This window comes from Alligator sinensis, unplaced genomic scaffold (assembly GCF_000455745.1).
Source record: "Alligator sinensis unplaced genomic scaffold, ASM45574v1 scaffold940_1, whole genome shotgun sequence".
NCBI lineage: Eukaryota > Metazoa > Chordata > Crocodylia > Alligatoridae > Alligator > Alligator sinensis.
The window spans coordinates 1,280,541-1,303,204 of record NW_005842177.1 but is presented as its reverse complement, the minus strand read 5'-3'; the positions used below and the strand labels follow the sequence as shown (position 1 = coordinate 1,303,204).

The following is a 22,664-nucleotide window of genomic DNA, read 5'->3' as shown; positions in this document are numbered from 1 at the left end:
ACCACTACTGCTCAACCCCCATTGCTAACTACCACTAATTTTAGTCAACAGGAGCTATCAACACCAGTAAATTCACTGTCAGCCTTCACCCCCTGGGGACTAGCTGTGCTGATATAGTGCTGCTGCAGCAGGGTTGAGTACAGGTGATGGGGTTTAGTGGTGGCATTTTTAACTTCTTTGCTGCTGGCACCTCTGGCCAGAAGCACTATGGGCCAGATGTTTGACACCTCTGTCTTATGTTAATGAGTTCTACTAGTCAATTCAGCACTGTGCAGCCCTCAACCAAATGAATGTTCAGGATTTTGTGTGCTTTCCAAAGAGCAAACCTGATTGCAAAGAGCAGTGAAAGAGGTAGGAGCACTTCTTTAGTCCTGTACATTAACCTGCAAGTTGAACCTCCCTTGAAGGCAAAGGTTAATGCTATTTGCATATTTGCATAATTCTAAAGCCACAGAAAAGTTTCCATTCCAGTAACGCTGAACACTTCATACATCAAGCCCTTAGTCCCTGGAGGGAGGCAAATCATTGCTTTCTGCACCTCTGCTGCATGCTTGTTCAATTAAGCAAGTAAGACACTATGTACTGCATTTTATCACATACAGAACACACATTTTCCCCCCACAATTGAGGTGCATGCTTTAAGTGGGGAAGTTGCTGTCTTAACTGGGCAAGGAGCACCATGCATACCACACAGCTACCACAAGATGACTGCTGCTTGTGACTGCCTAAGTCCTATGTTACCCCTCTCAGAGCTATAGCCCTATTCAAGAGTGTGGGACCTAACCTTTTATGACACAGAGTAAGTCCTCCTGGGAACACACAGGCTAGGGACAGCCATTACACATAAAACAGTTTAAGTGATCAGAAACTGGTTTAAATCTGTAACAGAACAGATGTTCAGTGCACATAAACCAGTTTGAAAATGGCAAAAAACCCCAGTTTGTGATAAACCTGGTTGAATGAAGTATCAGGCTTAACTGATTTGGGTCAAACCGATTTATGCGATGTCTGCCCCAGACCCTTGCTGGTTTACGATAAATACGACTCCCCAGCATCCGGACATGCTCTCTGGGCTGGGCGGGGGTCTCTGGTCCACAGCAGAGCTGGCCCCTCCCCTCTGCTCCCTGGCTGTAGCTCCAGCACAGATTGCAGGCTGTACTCCCTTCCCCTCACCACTCCCTGCTAAGTAGGAATTCCTCCCTCCCTTTTGCCTTGCTGAGGAGCTGTCTGGTTATTAGCTAGCAGACCACATGCTGGCTATGGTCCTTGCTGAATCCACAGGTAGAATCAACAGGCAGAATCTAGAGGTAGCTGGTAATATTCCTCTGTTGTTTTCTTAATGGGGTGATAAACACTGAGTTAGGGGTAATAGACACTGTTATCAATTCCCTGCTAGGCTAATCAGAGCATCCTGCTAGGGTTTGGCCATGCCCCCCATCACTCAGTGCTGTGGAAGGGATGGGAGGGCTGCTGTAACACCCCCTAGCTTCTAGCCTGTGCCACTGCAGGCATGTGCCTGCATGTCTGAGATGTTTACAAACCAGTTCAGCTTAGCCAGGTTAGACTAACCTGCGAAGACTGAATCAATTCAGGCTCAGGTATTTTGAATGTCTGTCCCTAGCCACAGTATCCAGGAAGTGTGGCACTGCAGGAAACTGTACCACATCTGGAAGGTCCTGAAGCCACATTACCTGGGAAGACTTTTAACTCTATGTCATGCCGTTGGCCATGACTCCGGAAAAATCTTTTTTTCCCCTACATTCTTTCTGTCAAATACAAGGTGCATGCTTTATTTTGGGGCATGGTGTATGTGAGAAAATACAGTAAGCTCACATATGCTTGCTGTTCTTCTTTACTGACAGCTACATTTCAGTTTAGCACAACTCATTGCTGGTACCCCATCACTGTGGAATTCATTTCCAATATGATCTCAGAAGTAAAGACTGTTAAAATCATTCAGGTGGATTGGGAATAGATGGATATCAGGGAACAGGTTCAAGAACTGCCCAGGAAAGTATTATCTTTATTATACAATAAAAGGGCTATGCGAAATTCCTTAGAAGGCACAGAATACATGGGACTGTACTACTTGTTTTCCATTTGTTCAACTCTGTCCCTGGAGACCCTCCTTCAGTAGAAACTATTTCAAATATTTAGAAAGAGCCCTGTGGCAGCAGTCACGTGTTACCTAAGCGAATGAGATGTTGTTATCAGTGGTTTAAAATCAGACTGTACACTGAAAATGACATACTGGACTTTTCTAGTAATGTCATACCCTGTGGCCCTGATGTAACCTTCATACCAATGATCATCTTAAATTTACACCGTATGAGGGACATCCTCACCTTGAAAGACAGAAGCGTGTGCATGTGTGTGGAGGGGGGTGGTGGTGGTGGGGGTAGGGAGGAATAAAAATAGGGCAGGGAAAAATGAAGGGGACTGTAAATCCTAGAGTGAGTCCACTGAGGTTACCTTGGATTTCTACAGAGGTGAGAATCTGCCCTGCTGTTATCTGATCAAGAGTCAAAATGGAAAAAAAAAAGCAAAAAAACCCAATCAAAAAAACCGCAATCAAATTCCATCCTGCCTGATCTGGAGAAAACAGTTTCATTCCTACAGATGCTGAGGCATCTGGTATTGGGGAAGCTTTACCAACACATTTTGGGTGGTGTGAAGGGACACAAAGTTCAATTAGAACCTTGCTGGGATTCTTCTTAATATTATGCCATACCTGGAAAGCAAAGTACATACAGAAAAACATTTTTAACTAATTACCATGTTCTTGTCCAAATTAAAAATGCACAGGTCAACCTAGAAACCTGATTTCCAGTAAAGCTTGAACAGTAGGAACATGGACTATCATCGTTTGTGACTGAAGAGTTCCTCCTCAATAATTCAGCAATTTAAAAAACGAAGTTAATGCTCTCTCTTGGTAATCCATGTCACTCATAGGAAGTTTCTAGCAGCATTATAGGGTTAAGAGCATAGATAATGGTGGGAAGCATCTGTGAAAGTAACCTTCTGTCCTCAACTTTCCTGCTAGTGGGATTTAACAGGCAGGTTCAGTCTGCGAAGGTGATCACATCCTCTAGCTCTGCAGGAAGGAGGAAATTGGATTTCTCTCATGTTCAATGGGTGGCTCTTTAGTGACACATCCTGGTTGTCATCTCCTTCTGTAAAACAAGAGAGGGAATTAAATATCAAAGGTCACTGGCGTTACAATATGCACACAGTGCCTGCACATTTATGATTTCCACATCTCACATGCTAGCCATTGCCATGTGGCTTTGTATGTCACATATCTGCACTATTCTCTCTTATCTTCAAGGGCAATGCACATAATTGGCAATTAGCATAAAATCTTTTATCATTTCTGACAACTTTAATACTGTATTAATTCCAAAACTGTGCCTGCTAAATGTTGCTTCATCCCCCATAAAAAAGATAAATTACTTGCAAGTATCCTCTCTGGTTGTGAAGCAAAAAGGACTTTTAAGTTAGTGTAAAAAATGGGATTCCATCTTTGTCACTGAATGTAAGACTAGAGGAAGAAGTTCCAATTATGAAATGCAGTTATACACCCCTAAAAGTGGTAAATCTTCTCTAAAGTTGGACTTGAATTGCAGTTTGGATCCAAAATTCAATTTGGAAACTTTCCCAACTGCAATTTTCCATCTGGAATTTGGTTTAGTCCATTATATGGCTGTATCTAAGCTATGAAGTTTGGATCTGGAATGGAAGGTATGTGACCAGCTCTGATTCTGTAGTTTGGTATGAAAATATTTTTGACTTTACAGAGCACCTTTCCTCTTTAAATGCTTTACAATACAATGGTACCATTCTGCAAACAGTTCCTACCCTGCAGTGTATATGCTATTACAAACAGTCCCATTGACATCAAGACACTGACATCTCTGCTGTGCTGTACATGGACAGTGACCTGAGGGGAGCTACTGCTCATAAGAGTAAGCTGTAGATCACATTTGCAAGAGCAGGCTGGACATTAACACCAAAAAAATACTGGTAGGTGGAAGGTGGTTTCCAACTGACACAAAACAGACTACAGTGAGAAGACAAGCAAAATGATGAGCCTATTACTCATTAAAGGGACTCATTCAAATTACCATGGGACCATCAGTGTCTGTGCAGAGTGCACTTAGGGTCTCAGAGTTTTCAGTTTTCATTCAAACCTTCATGCCATCCCTGAAAACAGGCCATTTTAGTGGGGAGCCAAAATACACACATTAAATGTCAGTTAATCTCCCTGTGATATACGAAGGGTTGAGCTAACACCTTTCACACTAACTCATGGAGTTCAGGGGGCTTTTGTTATTCCACAGAGGGAGCTCTGCTCATTCATTATCCTCTCAGGCCTGGACATTTTAATGGTACTCTTGATTATACACATGGAACAAGGCATTTAAGTTGTCATGTGGCAAGGGATACTGTAGAGAGCACAGTTACATATTTAAAAATACAGATTAATTGTATACAGAATTAAATAATATTCCTGAAATTTAAATCTACCACATCAACTACAACCAATGTAATTATGAGCCATGTTGGGAAAATGGAGGACTTAGGGTTTGGGAACAAGTTAGGGCATCTCATTTGTAGGTCTGTGGCTCGTGGTGCTTACTGACTGCTCCAACAATGAAGTATCCAGGAAATGCTGAAGCAGTTTTACCAGGCAATCATATCATACCTAGCAGTTTAAGCAAGGAGGCCAAGGATTAAGATTGACAAAATATGAAGAGCTGTGGGTCAGGGCTCAGGCACATGGACATTTTCACTGCCTGTTGCAAATAATCTGTGAATAAGGAGAACACTATTTCACATCATATATTGATTTACTTAATAAACCTGGAACAACAGCGAACTTGCTACACAGGCAACTGTCTGTCCGGGTCAGGATGGCAGCTGCAGCAACCCCAGCCTTGTACTTATGACTTTTGTTGGTTCTTTTTTTGAAAACATATTTTTAAGCATCTAATATTTGTTTCCTTTCATATCAGCAAGTTTCACCGTCCAAAAATGGGAGCTCCATAAAATTAGCAGGGGCCCTCCAGATCTTCCTCAGAACCTGCATGGAACTAACTGCAAGTGAACACAGCCTACTATCACATTAATTTGTATTGCTTCCCTTACTGTTTTGTGGAAAGCATCTACAAGGGGTAGGTCAGCACTGGGAGTTGTGGGGAACAGAAGAGTTGAGGCAAGAGGTATTCATGCAGATTCCATGTAGCATTTGGACAACTCAAGGGTTGCCATACTGATATAAACCACGTGAATGACCTCCCAAACAGAAAAAGTGTCGCCAGCTTAGTGCGGGCTGGGCATGCAGCAGCAAGCTCTCCCAAAAGGCAGAACTTATTGGCATGTACCCAGCACAGCACTAAGCTGAGCACAATACTTCTGGGTCAGAAGCTAGGGGCATCTGGAGTGGTCAGGCTGCATCTCAGCATGGTGCTCTTTAGTGCCAGATGAGGATAGTTCAGATATACCTGTAGACCAGTGGTTCTCAACTTTGTTAGACTCCAGGCACCCCCTCAAAACATGCTAGCTCTTAGCTTTCATTCATTTTGTGACTATGCAAATAATTCAGAAAGACCACAACAGGGCAGAAATGAATTTGATTCCTATTTGAAATTTCTGAGTTTGTCTTGTGAATTATGTGCAGGTGTTATGCACCTTACAGTGCTAATATTTTAGCACTGCTAATATTTTGCAGTACCCTTTAAAGGATCTCATGGTACCCAAACGATAAACTGTACTTACTGGCTGCAATTGTATCACCTGATATCAGAAGAAAGGAAGCAAGCGAAAAATAAAGATCATGGCAGATGGAAGATCCCAGACATGCATTCTGTGGTCACACAGGAGGCACTAAATAACTTAAAGCCTGAAAGAGATTTGTGACCAGTGTTGTGCCTTTGGGCAAGACGGCTGACAGGGCATGACTGAAGTTATGGAAGGAAGTATTATCAATCAGATGCTCTGAAATGGACCTGGAACCCCAGAAGGACCTTCCCAGAGGGGTTGATACAGATTGGTCAACATGGCAATGCCCGAACTGCCTGAGTAAGCAAAGTGTAAGATCAAAAAATAAACATGATCAAATGGAGCTGCTCTAAATGACACAAATACATGCAAGTGTGGTGAACAACGAACCATGAAGCACCTGCTCATTTGCAGACTCCTTGATGAGACCTGTATGAAGGAGGACCTCACTGTAGTGTACGATTCTACCCCTAACCCTAACCCCCTGCCTGCAGCATCCCAACCCCGCTCCCCCCCACACGGCTGCCTCCGCTTCCCCCTCCACCTCCACCTCAAAGGAGGAAGGGGGAGGGGGGCTGGATGGGGCCAGCAGAGCTGGGCTTGCCCCCCCCGCCCCGTCCCCTGTTCTGTCCACTCTGCTGCCGCCACCTCCAGAGAGCGGGGAGGGGGGCAGGCCCCACTCTGTCCCATGTCCCCACCATGGCGGTGCTCCACCACCTCCTGTCCAGATACTGTATTCACACTCTGAATGGTTGTTTCCATCAGCCAATCAGAGTGTGAATACAGTGGTATGGACAGACAGACAGACTACAGTTTTTATAATATTAGAATAATGCCCGTTGCTCCATATTGCTTACTGGAAGAAACTTTTAGGATTTGAGGGGAAAGTAGCAACTTGAACTTTTACCTTAAAACCATCATACAGTACCAGTTACTTGTGGGGAAAACCAGAAGGTATCTGAAGTACAGAGGTGTTCAGCTGACTTTGAATTTCACTAGCAAAAAGTGGTCAGAATTTACAAAATCTGCTTTTCCAGACAAAAGTGTTGATGGATGAATGCAAGAAGCAAGATTTTGAGGGGGAAGGGGGAGGGGGGGAGCTTGTGATATCTCTTATTAAGCCAACTGTATAGTTGAGAGAAATGTTAGACAAACTTTCAAGTACAAAATGCTCTTTTTCAGGTCAGGAATAAATGGTTCGGTCAAAGGGTTTACACACTTTTACTGACCTTTCCAGGCCCATTTGCATTCTGAATCATCTCCACTGTGTGGCACCAAACTTATTGAGAATAAATGTGGAGAGTAGATTCAAGAACTTCATTTTTCCATTTGTACAGCATCCTCCTCTAACAATCTTCCATGTATAGACATGCACCCACACGTTCTTAGAGAAAAAAGACTAGTAAACAACTTCTTTGTAGTTTATTGCTGCAATGTCGCTGCTTTCTTTCTAATCCTGGCAAGTGGTGTTTTCTCAATGGAAAAACTGGGTGTTAATGTGCAGTAGAGCTGTGTTAACCTCTACAGGCTCTTAATGCAGGTATTTGGAGCCTATACACCATAGTGGTGGTTTCCTTAGAATCAAAATAGATGAGCCAGATAAACGTTACCTCTCCTCTCTACAGCTGCTACTGCACAACTATTAGGGAAGTCAGCTAGCCGTCATTTATCTTCTTTAGGAGGCTGTCAGGTTGTTGTGCAGAAGCGGAGAATGTCAATGGGTGTCACAGATCTGCCCATTCTGCGTCTCTGGGATTAGAGGGAAGCAAACTCCACCCTCCCAAGTACAATAATGAGCAGGCAAAGCCACAACCTGGTACTCAGTTTTCTGCCTCCTACTTGAGAAACTCAAGATACAATAGGGATGGGATCATAAGAAACATGAGGTAGACAAGGGGGGGGGGGTCTAGAAGAGCCTGATTTTATACACGCTACATCTGATAAAAGTTTTTAAGCTACTTGCCACATTAGTGCCTCCACAGAGTGCATCTGTGAACGGTTCATTGCCAAAATATTCACTCTGAGCCTGCATTTGCCACCTCTTAAATGTTTGCTGAGGCTAAATTTACTCCTTATATTAATAAAAAAAAATGTTGTGGCATCATAAAGTACATAGTGTTTTACCTGCTTCTTTTGATGGCCCTATCCATTTTCTACCTCTTCCCTACCCCACTCCTAGCAGTCCTGCAACTGGTTTTGCAGATCTCTCCTTGCCGTTTCACCCCTATTTAAATGTCTGTCTGTTCTAAGTCCTGTTTGGCATTGGTGTTAGAAATGTTTGCAGGAGTCAGACATTCAGAAAACGATTCTGGGTCTGATAACATCATTATCACTGAAACAGAGAAGCCATTTCTAAATGGACACACACTGTTATCACCAGTGAACAACAGAGAGAGAAACAATCAGGGCTATATTCAGTCCGTGTATGCAAAGGCACAGGTTTCATAAACTTCCACTGACCCTGGTGATAACAACAATTAGTTAACTGAGATATTTCCTTAGAGAAGTTGGAGTAAACTAGTCTGTGTTCCAAGAAGAGAGAGATATGCACAGATACAGACTTATTTTGTTGTGTTTGTTTTTTCTTACAGGAATTTACAACAGGGAATCAAAATAAACAGGAAATGGTTTCTAAAATAGAAATCCAAATGATTATGAACCAGGCAAAATGCATTAGCTTCAGTCAAGATTCTGATGGGGCTTTTAGGGAATGAGCAAGGGGTTGTGCAACAGGAATCTGACTAGCGACAAATTGTTGCAGGACTCAGAGAGGATATTCTGTTTGGAAATCATTAAAGCCCAGTCTCTAGCACTTTAAAGAGCAGGCTATTTTTCTCCTCACCAAATAATCTCTTAGATAATGGTTTTCAAAAAGCAACAGAATGATCCATCCTTAAGGGTTCTAACAAACTTCTGGCCACATACAAACATTCAGTGGCTGCTCTCCCAGGAGAAAAAACCACAAGTGTACAGGTGTTCAGGATTTCTCTCCCAAAGCAAAAATGACTGTTCCAAGAGGAAAATAACCTGGGAACAACCAGGGTTAATTCACTCCCAGGAGTTTCTCCTGAGACAGCAAATGTCTGTACAATTTACCCTGCTGAGAGAAATCACAGCACGGTCCTCCAGCATCCCAGGGCGTTTTGCCCTTGCCCCTGCCCCTGAGATTGTGTTGCTTGGGATGGACTCTACTACTCCAGCTGAGCAGGAAGCAGAACAACCCCCCGCTTTATAATCGCACATTGTGCTGCAGGGAGTCACCAGCTGACCCTGATCAGTCTGGGGAGAAGAAGAATTCTCCCAGGTCATCTGAACATGTGTAACACAGTGCTAGGCATCAGACAATCTAAAGCCAAATCTCAGTCAAAATCACTGGAAAATCTCACTGGCCCAAAGGAGATTTTGGCCCCTCTTATTCCAACAATACAATGAAAACTTGTATGTAACTGCCATTAAAACAAATTAGTGCCTACCTCTTCTCAAGTTTGGTGGCAGAATAAACTCTTTAGTCTTTCTAACAATGTGGTTATCTAGAAAGCTGTTTTAACTGAAGTGCAAAGGGTTGTGGGAACATTCTTGACCAGTAGCACCTGTTACAGGAAAAGGGGGTATAAGGAAGTTGAAGCCTAATGACATGCAGAAAATCAATTTACTGACTACCTCTTCTAATGGAGAGGAGGGAATGCAGGAACTGTTGACTCTGGTCTGTGGTACTATGGTCTTGAGCCCCAGCTGGGAATGAAAAGATATAACAGCTGCACAAAGAGACTAGACATACACACACTACACACACACACACACACAAGAGAGGGAGAAAAGAGAGAAAGAAAATTGATTTCTTAAATATATTAAAGCTTATTCCTTTGCTTAATCCCTCACCCCCCAAGGCTAGTTAGTGGAGCTATTCAGTCCTGAAGCCTAGGTTTAACTCCATTTGTTGTGGCTTTGCAATCCCCTTTGAAAAAGCAACTACATGCAACTACAGAGTATTAACCACTTATCAGTATATGCCCAATGCATCAAGAGCCATTACTTCAGTTGGTGCTAAATGAAAGAATTAACTCAAAAACTGATGGCAGAAAAGACCTCTCCTTTAAAGCAGCAGCATAGAGCAGAAACGGAAACCGAGTCTAGACCAGTTTGACTGCCTATGCATCAGGCTGGGAGTGGTATTTAACATAGAACTAATTTGTAACTATTAACAAATCCTTTCTTCTTCTCTGTCAAATTATTCTGACACTTTCTAGTTTGCTGGAGATATTCTAGAAGACAATTCCTCTAACCCCAGAAGTCACAGCACAGCCAATGGTATTTATGATGTCACAGAAGGATGCATTCTTGGAGATTTTTTGGGAAGTGCCAAAATAACTCCACAGACGAGACCTCCTCCTCTCCATCCCCCTCTCCCCCCCCCCATGCATACACACTTTTAAAAAAGAAGTTAATCAATCTTTATTTCATTTCTTTGATTAATGCTTTCTCCTCCCCTTTCCACATCTGTGTGGTAAATACACTCAGCATATAACTCAACTCATTTGTCATTTTTTGCCTCCCTGTTCACATTCTATTTCAAATAAAGCAAGAAAAGAAATAAAGAAACCTAACAGCTTTCTGAGTTTGTGAGGAGATCAAGAGTTTCAGTGTTTCTAAAGGGACAAAATTATTTTTGGGAAAATTTCTCTGAAGTCCTGAACTCTCCAGAAAAACAGCTCATCAGGGGAAGCTAGGGTCTGGCATTACTGTTGTGGTGCCCTGGTTAAAAGCTTTGTTCTTTAGAGAACACAGTTTCTGTTGCTGGGTGAATCACACTAGGGGTAGGCAAAACATCAGGAATGACTTGCTACACACCAGGGAATTATATATTTATGTGCCCGTGTAATTTTCTGCATAAAACATATGACTGCGCATAATTGCATAAAATCTCATGTAATTCCCTGGGGTGTAGCTGGTGAGTGGAGAGGGAAACTCCTGCATGGAGGAGAGGTGGATGTGTGTGTGTGTGGGGTTTGTGGGTGAGTGTGGGCACCCCCACCACACACCCCACCCCATTGTGCACGGCTCCCACCAGCAGTGGCTGCCACTGGTGGCTGGCCCGCAGGGTGCTCCTGGCTGGGGCAGGCAGAACCCCTGGTGGTGCACAGCCACGAGCCCCATGTGCTGGCACAGAGCCAGCCTGGTCTGGCCCAAAGGCGCCCGCCAGCAGACTGAACTGGACTGGCTCCATGCCACCACATGCAGCCCCCAGGATTTGTCGGAGCTGCGTGCTACCCGGTACTCTGCCTGATGTGACCAGGAGCACCCTGAGGGCCTGCTGGCGGCAGGGGCTGTGTACAGCAGGGGGCATGTGGCAGGGAAGCCCACACCCACCCACAAGTCCCACACACTCCCCCACAAACCCTGCACACTTCCATACGCACACCCGCCCAGAAACCTCCCACACACACCCATGCCCCCCACGCCTTGACAACCCTCTCACACCTGACACCCACCATCCAACCACACCACACACAAATATCTGAATGTATTTCTAAATTAGGTTCAAATAGTGTTATATTTAGTTTAATTTGAAAAATAAATGTAATTAATTTAGCATAATTTTGATTTTTTCTGTGCCTAATATTGAATTTTCCTGTGCATAATTCCCTGGGGTATAACTTGCTAAGAGCTTCACTCAGCCCACATATTTGAAGGAGGCATGCATCTTCATTTTGTCCTATGAGGGAGCGGATGGGAAACTGGGCAAAATACCAGGAACAATCCAGGAAGATGGTGACGTTTTATAATATCACAGGAAAAAATAAAAAACAACACAAAGAAGAAAAACCTCCTTCAGGAACACTGGGAATGCCACATACAGTGCTGACAGACGTGACAGTCTGTCGCGTGATTGACCACTGAAAGTGCTCTACTTCTGTGCACTGACAGAAGCACATGGCTGCAGAATGCTTTAAAAATGCCTGATTGTGCAATAATCTGAACCCTCATTGCATGCATGAGGGTTCTAATTAACGTCTGTCAGCGCGGCCAGAAGCAGGGCTCAGCTGATGCAGTCTAGCATTGCTCTACCTGCTGTCTTCAGGATGGGAGGGGGGAAGGAAGGGAAGTGAATGCAGGCTGGGGGCTCCCATCCACCCCATCACCACACACACCAGCATAGCTGGGAAAACCTCAGACCAGTCCCACTCTCCTGCCTTCCCTCCTCCCATCCTGAGAGAGAATGGGGGCTTGGAGGGCAGTTGGGGCTAGGGGCCAGTTGCTATTGACATGCAGCCTCTCTTCCTGACCAGTTTCAAAGGGTTGCTGGCTCACATACCCCGCGATCCAAGCAGTGAACTCTGTTGGATTGGGAGTGTCAGTCTAATTTATAGCACTTTCTGTAAAGTGTCATGAGTTAGACTGGGGAGCTGCATGTCTGTCAGCACCCACATATTCTAATACTTGTTCAGCCCACTTCAGCTTCACAACCACAATAAATCCAAAATATCTATTTTGGATCCGCTAGCGCCAACAGAGAGATTGCTTGCCATGCTTTCCCTTTCGATTATACTATAATCCCTAGAAAAACTGAACAGCAAATTACTGCCCTTCACTAGCTACCCTGGCTCAGCTCCAGAAAGGATATTAAGAAGCAACAAAAGCTGCTCAGCATATGTATGCTATTAGGAATAGGAAGGAGTAGGCACAAGAAATTATGTTTTTCCTCCAGAGTCTATGCAAGGGTCCATGAAGATGGCGAGGTGGGAAGATAAGAGCCACTGCTGGCATCTGTACCATACAGTATGTTAATACCAGCACTGGCTGAAACCCAGAAGAGACTTTTTACAAGGTGCAACAGTACTTGCTCCCACCTACAGAATGATTTAATGACTTAAAAAAATTACAAAATGTCATTAACAGTCAACCATCCTAGTATGATGTCACCACCCACTGCCCCTCAGGAAGGGCCCATTCTACCCCATGGCTCCAGAAGAGTTTTCACATGGAGCTGACAGCAGTAGAAACTACTGAAGTGCTCTGCAGGACTGTGTACAGAGATTATAAAGGCACACATTCTCTTCAGCATGCTCTGTCAGTGTACTTTTGGAAAAACTAATTTTAAAGGGAAGGCCCACAGGTCCAGCAAGGGCCAAATATGAAACTGAGGGCTCAGCCATGTGCCCCTTAAGTCAGCGAGGAGCACTGTTATCAACTGCAGGGGGGGCACGATATCAGATGCTACATGTTCATGCTACAAAGAAATGGTTTACATTTGCAGTACACAGATTTGTAAATGAGAAAGGTTTCAAAGCAAAAATGGACTAAGTTGTTTTGTTGCTGTTTTCTGTTTGAATACTTCTATGTTCATAAAGGGCAAGAAACCATCAAGTGAACAAAGCCCTTAGTGTCTTAGTCACAAAAACAAGCTGTTTACTAGGAAATTAAATAAATCAAGAATGTCAAATTCCAGCATTGCACAACTACAGCCTCTATTTAGACCTCTAATTAACCATGATGCCAATACTAAAACCAAATTTGGAACAATAGAATCATTTGCAAAAGCTCCCTCTTTCCTTTTCAGCACAAATGGTGATACACTGTTTTAGCTGATGAGAGCCACACCCTAATGTTATACTTACAAGGACCTTGCATGAAAATAAAGATACTTAAACCCTTTCCCATGACCTCTCAGGATTCTCTCTCTCACAACAAGCTACAGTCAGACTGATCACTAACCAATAGATCAGGGATTTTCAACCTTTTTGGATCACTGTACCTCCGGTAGTCAGATGTGGAGCGGTGGGGGGGAGGAAGGGAGAGGTGGCACACAGCCAGATGCAGACCAGGGAGGGGGGCTGAATGTGGAGCGGCAGCAGCCACCACGTGCGAGCTTCCCCCACTCCCCATGTCCAGCTGGGTGGGCAGTGCCTGCGCAGGATGATGTGTGGCGGTGCTCCATCCCCACCCGCTCGTGCGTACCCTCTAGGGCCTTTTCATGTACCCCCAGTTGACAACCCCTGCAATAGACTGATGCTCACTTTATTGTTTCTTTGGCAAGCTTCTGGTACTGTTTTGCTAAAATGAGCCTCACTGTCTTGATGAATGGGGAAAATTCGGTTTATTCTGAAATCTTGTCTGCTTTAATACTATTACATCATGGATCAACATGGCCCAACACTCAGGATACTACAATAATCATAACTGAATACCCTGAATATGTATGGGAATGTTTGCCAGAGATAAACTGTACTCATGCCCTAATGTGTAATATCACATATAGCCAAACTTTGGTGGACAGTGTGCTTGCCAGGAAAAAAAAAAGATAAAAAACACAGGCAATCCTATGAACAGCTAATCATCTAAGTCAGCTCTTACTAAATAAGAGTTTAGCCACTGACTTCTACTGGCAAAAGGATCAGATGAAAATATTTTGGAGCAGTGTGACGCTGATTCATAATAGGGTGGGTACATGCCAGGTACTTGGGTGGCAACATTCTAGTCCAGTTAGATATACACAATTAGCCCTTCAGGTATAAGAGACCAGGAGTGGCCAACCTGAGGCATGTGTGTCACAAATGGTATGAGCAGCCTGTGTTTGGCATACCACAGATCAGGTAAGGGGCAGGCAGAACAGTGGCAGATAAGGTGCAAGCCACACCCTAAGCAACAAATCCCACCCCTCATGCCAGCCATGTGCTGCTGCTATTCATGCTTCCATGAGGCACTGTTGCTTTTCCTGCACAGGGTAGTGAATGTTATCAAAGGACAAAGCCTGGTCTCTACTGGACCATGGTGAGGTAGATGCTGTACATTTTATACACCAGTAAAATCTATTCTTACATACCAGTAAATCTAAAAGAGAAGAAAACTTGAAAGACTATTTTCCCCAACTTTGCCAACCTCCTGTAAAATTGTCAAGTTCCTGTGGCATTTTACTTTTTTCTTGGCAGATAGGAAAATTTCTCCATCCATTTCTCTGTCTTCTGAATTTGGATTAATATGAAGTAATGCATTTGCAGCAGGGGGCAGATCCAAAGTCAAATAAAAAGATGCTCATTGTTTTCAATAAGTACTGGACTAGTGATCAAACTATGAACGTTCATTTCCTTTTCTGTGCTTAGAATCTCTTTCCTGAATCTTGAAACTAATGACATCATGTTCACAATTCCCGTTTTATGACAATCAGAGTATTAGAGTATATTGTTCAGTGCTTGGAGAATAATATAAAAAAAAGTATTTTGTGGAAAAAAAATTAAACAGTTTATGCAATAAATTATTTGACATAAATATTTGCACATCATTTGCCAAGTTCTTTAAGCCAGATAAAGAGGGAGGAAAATATATTTGTTGAATTATTTATATGAACAATTCAATGGAATTAATCTAATAAAATATTCAACAAATATTATTTGTCCAGTTCTAGCTTTTAAGATAATTCAGCTGCAGGCTCCAATGGCTACAAATAATTATTGGGGAGATAATCAGTATGTGCTTTTAGGCTGACTTGTGTTCTAGAAAAGAAAAAAAAACCTTCTTGTTAAAGCAAAGTCCTGATCTTCGGTTTCTAAAGCATTATACTATATATATCAATTTGCTGCCATCTTGTTTCAGCTTACATGGCTGCAGAACACACACAGTAATAGACACAGAAATATGGAATGCCCTCATTCAGAGATTATTTTGAGGAACCATAGAAATCAGAAATGGAAAGAGCTTTTGGTTATCTTGTCTATTAGCTTTCTATTGCAAGATCATTCCCAACAGTACATTCTTAAGGGCTTTTCCTTAATGGAGTATAAACTGCAAAGCTTAATTTACATTGGGTATTTGAAGCCATAATATCTAGAATAAAGCACCAAGCTGTAGCTATTAAGGAACACTTTTGGCCTTGATTCAGTTAAGCACTTAAACATGTGCTTAAGTCCACTGATGTAAAGTTAGGAAGTATATATAAAGACTCTTGTCAGCTTTAAATTCAGTCCATTAAAAAGTAAGATCCGACCCATCAGTTTTTGTAGTTTTACAATCATAATTTCCTTTTTTCTATAGTGTTTTCTTTCCCTCAGTTGCCATATCAAAGGCCCACTTACATAACTCAGAAGCTACCTGACTATACAGGGTTAACACAGGACTATCAGATGCTCAAACTAAACTAAATAAAGATTATAAAAGATATTTTTATTCTGCAGTCTTTTACTCCTATAGCAATATTAGGTTCTTTGTAACAATTAGAGTTTTAAAAAAGTTTAAAACAGAAGAGTTGTTTTTGGAAGACTGTGCCTCTTCAATGTTCTGCAGAATTATAACACCATTTGGAGGAATAAAACCCCGCTCTAAAATTTCCCACTGATTCCTATGGTTTAGTTTTTCTTTAGTAAGCTGGGAAATTATAACTCCTGTTTTTAGCATTCTTTAACGCAGTGATTCTCTATCACAGATTCAAAGCACCCCTCATTAGACACAAAGCATCTCTTAGAAAATGCCGGCTCCTGGCTTTCACTCATTTTTTGACTACAGAAAAGTAATAGAACAATTCTTCTGTTGCAATGAGCTCAGAAAGGCCACAACAGGGCAGAATGTCTTTGACACTATGGATTCCTATTTGAAATCTCTGGATCTATCTTGTGAACCATGTGTAGGTGTTTGCATATCTAACAGAGCTAATAGTGAGTGGTGCTATATGGAATCCGTAAAAGGATCTGATGTCACTGCGAGAGCTGTAGCAGTCTGGTTGAGAATCACTGCCTTCATGATTATTTTTCAAGTGGAGGCAAATTTACTTTTTAACAATTTGTGAAATGTGGACTAATTATAAGGAGGAAAAATTGCCCAGCAGCCTGTAATTCAAATGGTCATAGGGCAGACTTTATTCAGCATGAATCCCAACAGCAACAGAAACATATACCTATGCATCCACAACTGAGAGAACTGTGTCACAGCTCAACACAAGTCAGTGTTACAGTGGGTGTGTCTACACATGCACATTTAGGCTAGGGACAGACATTAAAAAAGCCTGAGCCTGAACTAATTCAATCTTTGCAGGTTAAGTCTAACCTGGCTGGGGTAAATAAGTTTTGTAACTGGACAGACATTCCAGAAATTCAGGCACATGCCTGCAGTGGCTCTGGCTAGAAGCTGGGGGGAGGGGCGCTAGAGTAGCCCTCCCTTCCCTTCCACAGCATTGAGCTGAGTGGGGCGTGGCCAGGCCCCCCGCCCCCCCGTCAGGAGCTCTGATTAGCTCAGCAGGGAATTGATAACAGTGTTTATCACCCAATTAAGAAAACAACAGAGGGACATTACCAGCTACTTGTTGATTCTGGCTGTTGATTCTACCTGTTGATTCAGCATGGAGGGTAGCCAGCATATGGTCTGCTAGCTGATACACAGGTATCTCCTTAGCAAGACAGAGGGGAGGGGGGAATTCCTGCTTAGCAGGGAGTGGTGAGGGGAGGGGGTAAGCAGCCCGCAGTCTCTGGAGCTCCAGCCAGGGAACAGAGGGGAGGGGCCAGCCCTGCTGTGGAGCAGAGCCCCATCTGGCCCAGAGAGCATGCCAGGATGCTGGGGGTGTCTGGTTTATCTTAAACCTGCAAGGGATCTGGGACAGACATTGCATAAACCGGTTTGAGCCAAATCAGCTGAGTCTGATACTACATTCAACCAGGTTTATCTCAAACTGGTTTCAACCATTTTCAAACTGGGTTATGTGCACTGAACATCTGTTTTGTTACAGGTTTAAACCAGTTTCTGATCGCTTAAACTGGTCTATGTGTAATGTCTGTCCCTAGCCTTAATGCGCATTAGCCCACTTTAAGATGTATTAAAGTCATGCATCTACACATGTCCTTAATGTACCTTTACGATGGTGATTTTAGGTTATTTGAGCCTAAATCTGATACCCTGCAGGAAGCAGGGTATCAAATTTATGCACGAATAGCTAAGTCACATTAGCGAATATGTAGATGCGCTAATGTGCATTAACACGGTGTGTGTCAATGGACAGACACCCTGTCAATGTGCATTAGTGCATCTGCATGTGCGTTAGTGCAACTAAGTTATTCGTGCCTAAATTTAATGCACCTTAACGCGCATTAGTGCGTCCACATGTAATTGCGTGCCTAAGATGCCTTAAGCAAAAGAGCATTAAGTTTAGGAACGCGTAAATACACATGTAGACACAGCCAGTGAAGCCAAAATCATAAACTAAATGCTACAAAACAGAACCACCTTAAACTGAACGGAATCATTACATGCATAAAATCATTATATGCATTATAATGCATTAATGCATTATATGCAATATACTTCCCTTCCTTCCAATTCCACATTTGTATACTGAGCAAGCAAAATAGTCATCAGTAAAGATGTATGCCAAAACCAATGCATGTGAAAACCTTTCATGGTTTCTCCAATGGTCTTGTCCTCTCTAAGGATCAATGTAGAGCGTAAAAATTTTCAGCCACACAAGTCATAGAACATTATTTTTTTGTGTGTTATAAAGAAAATTCATGACCATGTATTTTTCTACTTATAGATGAATTTGTTTCTAAAATTATGACTAAATTTTGGTCAATTGGACAAAGTATAAAAAACCACCACAGTATCACTGTTTCTCATAAAAGATGAAGCCTAACAGTGGACTTCCCTGCTGAAATTTCTTGTTCAGAAAATCCTTTGTTCACCATCCCCTTACTTTTCACATAAGGGGGCTCTTGTACTGGAATGAAGAAGAATTAAAAGAAAAGGATTAGATATAGATAAAACCTTTCTAAGCTAGTCAGTCACTTATATTCTTTTGGCTTTTATTTCAAACTAGCAGTAATGCACTATTCCACTTGTGTATTAGTATTACAACTTATGTCAGCTGTAGACAACAGTCTTCAGGGAAAACCCTTGCAAGTATACAGTAGGCATGTGCAGTAATATTAAAACAGATGCACCTGATTTTTTAACAACTTAGTGCAAGTGTATAACTACTTTGTATGCCCAAGTATAGTCAGAGAACACAAAATCTTTATGAGGTCCCATGCAGGTGCGCCACAACTATGGACAGAAACTAGGTGTGTAATTGTGCATATCTGGCACATGCAAATGAAGAGGAGAACAAGTGTTTACTGGGTCAATTTGGTGTGTACACCAGAAGATGATGCACTGCATCCACCAGAGCACAGTCGCACATAATTTGGTAGAAGAATAGGCAAAGGTGTGCTGGAGATGAGCCAAGGAAGTTAGATTTCAGACTTTCAAAAAACAACTAACTAGGTTCAGATTTTGTTTATTTAAAACTGGGGTGTTTCAAATTATTGTCATATTGAATGAAATAGTTTGAATGTTTGTAAAGATTGCCCATTAGCCAGTTTCAGGAAGAAAATAGGATCTATCTCCTTATCTAGCTCATTGTTTTGGAGCTACATAATATCCCTCAAAACTCACCCTGTGAGCCTGGAGCTCAGTTATGGAGAGACACATTTGCAAAGAAATGTGTGTGCATAATAGAGCCAAAAATTAATAATCTACACTCCAGTATGGAGGTAGTACTTTGGTCCAACACAGGTATCCCGTGGATCGCTGCAGATCATTGGAGCACGACTGAGGAGAATAAGGTGCATTCCCAACTATCTGCGTGGGACATTGACTTGCAGGAATTAAATTTGACTCATATATCGTTTAACTTGGAAACTGGACAATTAGTGATGTTGTCAAAGGACTATGGAGAACACATTACTTACCTGAAATTACTTAACGCCAGCAAGATCCTCAATGCACCATCAGCTTCAGTGTTAGAAGGACTAGCCACGATTGGAAATGCAGTGGGGAATGGTGTTAAATCTACTATACATGAAATAGGATCGATAGGACAACAACTATGGAACACTATAAAGACTGTATTTTCGGGAAAATGGGTGATATATGTTATAATAAGCATCATAGGATTGTTTGGGTTAATCATTTTGGGAAAATTAATTTTGTGTATGTTGTCATGGAATCATCATAATAAGTTTGTAAGGCTTAGTAATGAAATATAATTGTAATCAAACTGCCTAATGGGCACGGGGGGATGTCATATTGAATGAAATAGTTTGAATGTTTGTAAAGGTTGCCCATTAGCCAGTTTCAGGAAGAAGATAGGATCTATCTCCTTATCTAGCTCATTGTTTTGGAGCTACGTGCGAAATGTCCTGACTTCGCCTAAAACCTTAATCTAAATTGTACCTTTAGAAGTTTTTTACAAAGAAAGTAAATGTCCTAAATTCCGAGAAATCAAAGCCTGGGGCCTTTTAACCAGACTGGTAAAAAGAAAAGAGTATTTACAGTGATATGGAAGTCTCCCCAAGAATAATTTAAAAATGCTCAACAAAGGTAATTTCTGTTGAGTAAGATCCGAGCCCAAATTTGGGAGGTATGATAAATTGAGTAGGAGGAGCCCAATGACGGCAGCTCACTCAATAAAAACCTGTAACTTACTGTCCCAATTTGGAGGTGACTTCACTTGCAGAACAACGAAGGAAGAATCGCAAGTATAAGGTCAGATTAGATTGATCGCCTAATCAAGCCTCTCCGTGAACACGAATCTCTTAGTTCACGCTGAAGCCGCGGAGCGCCCGAAAGGGACTGAAGGAAGGGGACGTAGTCCTATCACTGGTGAGCCCAGCTCATTGAATCGTATTGCTGAGGCCAGCCTATTGAACCGTACTACTGAGGCCAACCCATTAAATAGTACTACTGAGGAATGAAACCATATTTTGGTATTTGGCTTCTCAGAATTCTAGGATTGTAAGTATATTATGAAAAATAACAGTACTGATTCAAGTTTAACTTTTAGTTGTAATTGTAGTTGTTTTTGTAGCACTAATTCTTATAGCATTGTTTGGGAAGGAAGTGCATTCGGAGCATTGTTTCTGATATATGTAATTATTGTGTTTTTAATGTTTGTGGTGTTTCTTAAAGCTAAGCAGTGTTATATACGTAGCAAAGAGTTTTAAAATAAAATTGTGTTGTATAAATTAAGTGTGTAATCATTGTGAAATCGTGCAATCAGCTAACTACTCCCCCAGCCAGTGCATCAAAACGAATCAGTAAATTGTGTGGGATTTTCTCTATTCCATAACCCACTAGAGACAATTATGTACCTTTTTTATTTTATTTATCTGAAAGAAGGGGGTTCAGAAAAGGAAATAAAAGGTCCACTTTCAAACTTTATTAGATTTTAGAGTTAGAAGTTATTATTATAATTTAGTAGTAGTAAAACGGCTATAGCCTAGATACCTGAGGAATACATTTGGCCACACAAAACTAAATCACGTGCTGTCTTTGCTAAAAACAACTTATAGTCTAAACCAGTGATTCTCAACAAGGTGTACTGTTAGGTGAGCATCTACACCTACACATGATTTACAACATAAACCCAAAGATTTCATAGGAATCCACAGTGTAAAAACCATTCTGCCCAGTTGTGGTCTTTCTGAGTTTTTTGTAATGGTAATGGTATGGATTTTGGACAGGGCTCAGCAAATGAAATATGTTTATGGGATTTCTGAACAACAGCTGGTCAATAAAGGGCCTGATTAATAAACGCTTTATGTAGCACAGATAAATATACAGCAAAGCTCCTAGTTATTTTGCAAAAGGATGCACTCTTTGCAATAAACTGGGATAACAGCAGCAGTTACTTGTGACTCAGGCACAGGCATGGCACTGTTGTGTGATATGAAAGCAAACCAATATGTGGTATGCACTACTGTAGTCTAGGGATTACACTGATCACACCATGGGTAAGTGAGCAATCGGAGCAGAGAAGCCCTTAGTATTTCAGGGGTGTTGTTTGCTTAAAATTAATTAATACACATTAATTAATATGCCCTAACAACACTGGAGTGGCATAAAGAGTGCAACTGAACAAACAGAAAAGAAATGGATGAATCTAAACTTAATACTGTCAGTCTGGATCACGGTGGCATGTAGCTTTTGGTTCCCTCAAGGCAGCTTGAATAGCATAAGCAAACACAGACATCACTGTACACATGGACATCCATTTCCACAAAGTTTGAGGGAAGAAGTGTACTTTTTTTGAAGCTGGGTATTTTTGTGCATGGAAAGCAGCTGCCCAATCGACATGGAGATCAAAATAATCTGTCCATGCACGTAACAAGGTGTGGCAGAACTAGCAGCAATTCCTGCTTCCTAAGCCTAAACTATCCTTCCTATGCCCCCCACACCTGCAGGTAGAGGGAACGCCTCTTCATTCTCCCTGTCCATTCAAATCTTTGGTTGTTCTGGCAAAAAAGTCCCACCAGTTAGTGATAAACAGCATCTTACAAAGGCATAGAAATAGTGCAGGGATATGACATTCATTTTCTTTGAGAAATAATATGCAAACAAAATGCAATTTTATACTGCAAGGCTAGATTTTACTCTTAGTAGGCACATCTACATAAGCACTTTAATGCACATTAGCCTATTTAAATGTGCATTAAAATGTCACAAAAAATCCATGTGTTTTTATTAATGTGCATTAAAATAGACTAATGCTCCTTTTTCTAGTACCTCACAATGGAGGTACTACACTTAATGTGCATTAGCAAAAACATGTAGATGTGCCCAGTATTATCAGTGTAAATTCAATGCAATTCTACTGACGCCATAAGAAACACTCTGAAGCCACATTAACATAACTGTGACTAGATTCTGTCCCTGTATCATAACACCCAGGAGGACAGATTGAGCCACGCAACCTTTACCTGTGGCAGTTTCTGTCTTAAAAGTGTTTAACTGTGAATGCCTAACCCTGCCCAGTGCACCCTAGATTTTTTATGCAATATATTGTAATATTTGCTACAAACCAACAAACAGACCACACAGATATCCTGATTAGGTTAATTTAAAAGATGTATTTGGACTTGTAATTCTAC

At 41.8% G+C, this 22,664-nt stretch overlaps 1 protein-coding gene across 2 annotated transcripts in view; it reads right to left on the bottom strand.

The window, feature by feature from the left end:
• Positions 1–1,559: 1,559 nt before the first annotated feature.
• The window catches only part of MOB3B (MOB kinase activator 3B), a 176,458-nt gene continuing 155,353 nt past the window's right edge, over positions 1,560–22,664 (bottom strand). Inside the window, exons 4-5 of one of the 2 annotated variants that reach the window (XR_003094627.1) lie at positions 9,442–9,564; positions 1,560–3,173 (exon numbers count right to left, since the gene is read on the bottom strand). Coding sequence is in view for 1 of the 2 variants with exons in the window: in XM_006026075.3 (XP_006026137.1) it covers positions 3,144–3,173 (30 nt within the window). In the remaining variant the exon portion in view is untranslated. The remainder of the gene's footprint in view (positions 3,174–9,441; positions 9,565–22,664) is intronic. The other variant, XM_006026075.3, reaches the window with a different exon arrangement.